Source organism: Macrobrachium rosenbergii, chromosome 44 (genome assembly GCF_040412425.1).
Source record: "Macrobrachium rosenbergii isolate ZJJX-2024 chromosome 44, ASM4041242v1, whole genome shotgun sequence".
Classification (NCBI taxonomy): Eukaryota; Metazoa; Arthropoda; class Malacostraca; order Decapoda; family Palaemonidae; genus Macrobrachium; species Macrobrachium rosenbergii.
Window position 1 is genome coordinate 18,070,596 of NC_089784.1, and position 6,070 is coordinate 18,076,665.

General features: G+C 35.5%; 1 protein-coding gene across 1 annotated transcript; it reads right to left on the reverse strand.

Moving 5' to 3' along the window:
* Positions 1-4,850: 4,850 nt before the first annotated feature.
* Positions 4,851-5,345, reverse strand: LOC136829230 (craniofacial development protein 2-like). The gene has a single exon (XM_067087530.1). The coding sequence runs from the start codon at positions 5,343-5,345 to the stop codon at positions 4,851-4,853; it is 495 nt and encodes a 164-aa protein (XP_066943631.1).
* Positions 5,346-6,070: the final 725 nt, after the last annotated feature.

Consider the following 6,070-nt stretch of genomic DNA (forward strand, 5'->3'; position numbering starts at 1 on the left):
TATATATATATATATATATATATATATATATATATATATATATATATATATATATATATATATATATATATATATATATATTTATATATACATATATATATGTGTGTGTGTGCATATATATATTCTATTTATATATATATATATATATATATATATATATATATATATATATATATATATATATATATATATATATATATATATATATATATATATATATTTATATATATATGTGTGTGTGTGTGTGTGTGTGTGTGTGTGTGTGTGTGTAGGGAGTGATTAACAAAAATAAGGAGTTAGTCGAGAATATGTAAATGAAATAAGTTAAGTACAACATAGAGAAACTTAAACTATGAGAAACCCGTTAGCAATCGCTGGTTATCCTTTTCTTTCTCCTCTAAATTGTGAACTAACGGTGCGGAACGCTTATCTATAAGGAAAGTAAATAGGAGAACGAATTTTGCATATTTGCTATGGATTTAAGAGGATATGAGCGTTTGCGATGCAAACAGAGATGAACGTTAGTGTTTGGTATTCACATCTTTTCCCGTGGAAACTTTCCTCTGCACTACATTATATCTTGAACAGTAACAGCCAGAATTCAGAGTATAATATTTAGCAGTGTTTCTTGTTAATCTAAATATTTCTCGTTAATCTAAATCATATTCGAATCAATTTTTCTCCTCAAAAGCTGAAACCATTTGTTTTTCAATAAGATAAAGTATCTTCTTACTAATATAGAGAAACATGTTGTAATATGTATTACTACTTGCAAATAATAGTATATGTTACCTTTAATCTTATAGTATATTTACTGAGATTTTGATTAATATGACATTAATTTTCTTAGCAAACGCCTGGTTATCAAATTACAACCCCATTTTTTCAGTAGTTGTATCCACATTAGGAAACCATGGTTTTTTGTAAATAAGAAATCCTCCATATTCAACATTCTCTTTGCAAACACTTTCAAACTTTCTCATGAGTGAATGCAATTTTTCTTCGTTAATCTGAAATCAGATGTGTTACTTTTGCAATCATCAGATATCTCCCATTTAATTTACAATAAGCTTTTTATTCTACAGCTTTCTACTTACGCCCATTATCTTTTCTGTGAGTTCATTCAGCACTCTTTTCGAGAAAGATAAAAAAACAATAGAGAAGTAATAAACTTTTATCTCAGGCTCACTTTGACATCAAACTGGTAATTTTCTTGTTTCCACATTCTGACATAGTTTGCCTCCTTTATGCAGCCTTGTATTCGCTACCGCAGAGTCAATTCTGCATTTATATCTTTTTAATCATGAGTTGATTTTTTTGGGCCATATATCATTTTTTCCTCCAATCCAATAAATTTAATCCACAGCGCTGCCATTCCTAAGAGGTGACGAGGGCACCGACTCTGGGGAAAGGCCAGAAGTGCCGTCAGGAGCAGAATCAGAGGTAGCCCTAGGAGCTACGGGGAGGCTCCCTACTTCGGCTGCTGCGACAACCGTCGTAAAGGTAGAAACAGCTTCTGCAACCTGGCCGGATAGTTCCTGGTCGACCAGAGAAGGTGTAACGTTCAGGTTTGCCAGAGGTTCATCCTCGGCAGATGAAGGTGATTGCGAAGAAGAATCATTGGGGGCCGGAGGCTCACAGTTGGCAGTGATCAATTCCGTGAGGTTTGGAGGATCTTCGTAGGAGGATTCGTGACATGATTGGGATCCAGCACTGGCACTAACATGGGGCCAGGCGCAGAGGTTAAGGTTAGTGGTGGCTCAACGTCCGAGACGGATGGAGCATGGCACTGCTCAGGGCTCTCAAGTGCCACTGGCAGAGATTTGGAGTCAGGCGTGACATGAAGGAAAAGAAGGTTTTGGGGGTTGCACTCAATGTACGATTTAGTACTTGCGGTATATGCAGGTCTTGGATAAGGAAAGCCCACTCATGCACGACAGTTAATAACTGTTATTAAATGGTTGTAAGTTCTTTCTACAAATCGCACGAGAGCTCACTCCGCTGGCTGAAGTGCTCAATATGAAAATAGGTATTGAAGACAAGTACATTGAACACGTGCGCATGCACAAGTTCACGCGCTATGTGTGAATGAGTAAAAGGGAAGAGCTGATTGGGATCTAAAAGATCAAAGTTTTGGGTATAAATGGAAAAAGGTTTATTGCCTTTGGTTTTATGAATTAATGAGCTTACTCTCCAATACTCTTGTTATTATTACTATGCACTTATTAACTTTCTTTGGTGATTATGTAAGAATATTAGAGTCTCTCTCTCTCTCTCTCTCTCTCTCTCTCTCTCTCTCTCTCTCTCTCTCTCTGAGAGCATATTTGTATGGGAACGTACTCGTTGTTTTAGTTAATTTACAGTCCTCTAATTCATTCTTACGATAATTTACATTGAACAATTACGATAAGTTACTTTTTAAAATTACCTCTGGAATTTACGTAATTTAATACCTAACTCCCGTCATGACAAGTTATATGGTGGAAAGGGATTTCAATTTACTATCAAAATGTTTCGTTAGGTTTCGCATTAGGTGTGAAAAGAAATGGAATTTCTCTCAGCGAATGAACGATAGAAGTGGAACGGGGTACGCGGGAGAAACAGTTCTGTTGGCTACTGGTGATGTCGCGCACTTTATACACAATGCTCGATCGATAATTTACAATTTAAAGAAAAGAACGGTAAAACTTTTCTGACTGAATGATTGGTGCCGATATGCAGGCTCGAATTATTTAACTTAAAAATCAACAATGCCTTTTTACTTTATTTTACTTAAAACATTAAAATAAAATCTGAACTGGATCTGGCGGCCTTATTTTACCCCGTTTTAAAATGTGTATATTTAAAATAACTAATTTTATATATACATAAGATTCTTTCGTTGTTATGGGGAAATTAATTTGCATTTCTGCTCCATGATATTGGTATCATTTATCGTTACATACTCATTAAATACTAAGTCATTAAAGAAAGAAAAGAGACCTTTATTTACTGAAAATTCTCGTTTCAGCCGTCCGAAATCCATTAATCTTGGCTGTCAATACCACTGAATAGCGTTAGAACTAGTGTCAACGATGAATGGTGAAATCACTGATACTGATTTGAACTGATTTGCATGAACCAAGCTGTGTGTTCCATTACGTAGATTGAAGAAAAGAAAAGCAATAAACAAAGCTCTACTGTCCGAGCAGATAATATTCCATGTTATTCTTATATATATATATATATATATATATATATATATATATATATATATATATATATATATATATATATATAATATATATATATATATATATATATATATATATATATATATATATATATATATATATATATATATATATATATATATATATATAATATTTTATATGTGTATATATACACATATAAAATGGATGTATGTGTGTGTATGTTCCAGGATCACTCTGAAATGCATTGAGCAATTTCAACCAAACTTGTTATTCATATGGCTTATTATCTTAAAAAGAATACTGTGGGGGTAAGACATCACTAGCACCAAAGGGCACTGAGGGGGTTGGGGTTGGGATGGGCTTCCTTGAAACAGGGCTGGTTCTGCCTGTAGACTTAGTAACTAAATAAATTCTATGAATTTGTCATACCTCATTTTGGTATTCATATCACTTACTATCCGGAAAAGAATACTTGGGTGGCTAAGACATCACTGCACCAAAGGGAATGGGGTGGGAATGGAGTCACATGTAAATATAACCAAAAATGACAGGTATTAGTGTTTAATCCATAGTTTTCGTGGTCGCTGAGATGAATGGTGACACTCCCAACGCCCTTTAAGTCCAAGTTCAGCCCTGGTAGGAGGGGGGGATTAGTGGTGGAAAATAAAATCTCAAAAATGACAGATATTAGTGTCTAATCCATAGTTTTTGAGGTCGTTGAGATGAATAGGGACACTCTCAATGCCCTTTAAGTCCAGGTTCAGCTCTGATAGGAATGGGAGGTGTGAACAGATGAAATATAAAATGTCAGAAATGCTGGGCAATGAAATTTAAGCAACTGTCTTAACAGAAAAGGGAGAAAGTGAGAGAGAGAGAGAGAGAGAGACGAAGTAAGAGAGAGAGAGTAGAGGGTGTGTTAGGGAGGAGAAGAGGGAAAGAGTGAGGAAGAGTTGGAGAAAGAGAGAGAGTATTGATATTTGCCCGATGCTGTCCCTATGTAAGGTTCTAATTTATCGTTTATAATTTTGGCTAGTACCTTATAGCAGGTTGGCAGAAGTGTAATCCTCTATAATTAGCAGTCTGACTTTCCTCCCCTTTCATGTACCGGGATAATGTTGCCCGTTTCCCAGGTTGTTGGTTTGTCTTCTGTTCTCCAGATCATTATTAGAAGCTCAAAGATCTTTGAGTGTAACATCTCGCCACCATTCTTAAGGAGCTCTGCTGGCATGTTATCTAGACCAGGTGCCTTAGTATTCTTCAGGCTATTGATTGCAATCTCCACATCTATCAGCGTTGGTTCCTCCACTCTCAAGTCTGGTGCTTGCATATGTCTTCCTTCAATAGGATATACTGGGTCATATCTATTTAACAGCTCACAGAAATAGTTCTTCCATATCTACAGTACTTTGTCCTCCTGTACTGTAATACTTCCATCGGCATCTTTCACTATTCTGCTTCTTGCTTGGTATCCATTCTTTATTTTTCTGATACCCCTATAGCTTTCCCTTATCCTACTATTTCTCATGTTTCTGTCAATATCCTCCAGTTCCTTATTTAATGCATCTCTCTTCTTTCTTCTGTTTATTCTCGTTGCTGCCCTTCTTTTCTCCCTGAAGTTCTCTCCTAGTGCCTGATTATTCCTGTTCTGCAAGAATTCTATCTTGTTTGTTTCCTTTCATCTGCCATTCTTCTGCAGTCATTATCAAACCAATGTTCGTTACATTTGCTCTCCATGTACCTGATGGTTTCCTCAGCTGCTCCTTTAACAATTGGTTCTATGTCTCTACATTTTTCCTGGAGTCCTATTTCTTCATCTTCATTTAGCAATTGTAAAACATCAAATCTGTTTTTAATTTCTATTTGGTATTCCATCCTACAAGTCTCATCTTTGAGCTTATCAGTGTCAAATTTTTCTCTCCTTTCATCCCTACTGTTCCTTTTCATATTCAACTTGATGTTGACTCTAGCCTTCACTAAGTTATGGTCTGAATCACAATCAGTTCCTTTGAAACTACGTACATCCATCAATGAATCTCTGAATTTGTGTTGTATGAGTATGTGATCAATTTGATTTCTTGTAATTCCATCAAGTGAATTCCAAGTGTGCTTCTGAATTTCTTTATGGGGAAATATTGTGCCACCTACAACCATCCCATTGGAGTTGGCAGATGAAGTAAGCCTTATTCCATTCTCACTGCTAACCTCATGGGCACTATGTCTTCCAATTGCTGGACTCAGTACATCTACTTCATGTCCAATCTTAGCATTAAAAAGTCACCCAATACTACTGTTACATCATGCTTTGGTGTTTGTTCTACAACCTCCTGGAGGTTTTCGTAAAAATCATCTTTCTCATCATCATCACTCACTTCTTTGGGAGAATATGCTACTATTACTGACAGCTTAAACCATTTACTCTTTACTCTGATTTTTGCTAATCTTTCACTTACTGATGTAAAGCTTTCAATCACTCTATACACTTTATCCGTCAGACAAAAGCCCTCGCCACCCGTGTGGATACCATCACCTCTGCCACTATATAGGACTGTATAACCATCTATCTTACACTCACCCTTTCCAGTCCATCTTGTCTCCTACAGAGCAGTTATATCTAACTGATACTTCTTGACTTCATTGATGAGTGTTTGAGCATATCCTGCTCTGCCTGCCTAAACCGATCAGGATCTCAACGTGATAATGTGGTATATATACACACACACACACAGGACACACACACACATATATATCATGTTTTTATATATATATATATATATATATATATATATATATATATACACATATACACACATATATACACATATATACATATATATATATAGTGTGTGTTTATATATATGTATATATATATGTATGTA

Coding starts and splice junctions, on each gene's coding strand:
- LOC136829230 (XM_067087530.1), bottom strand. CDS start 5,345: ATGGTTGTAGGTGGCACAATATTTCCCCATAAAGAAATTCAGAAGCAC.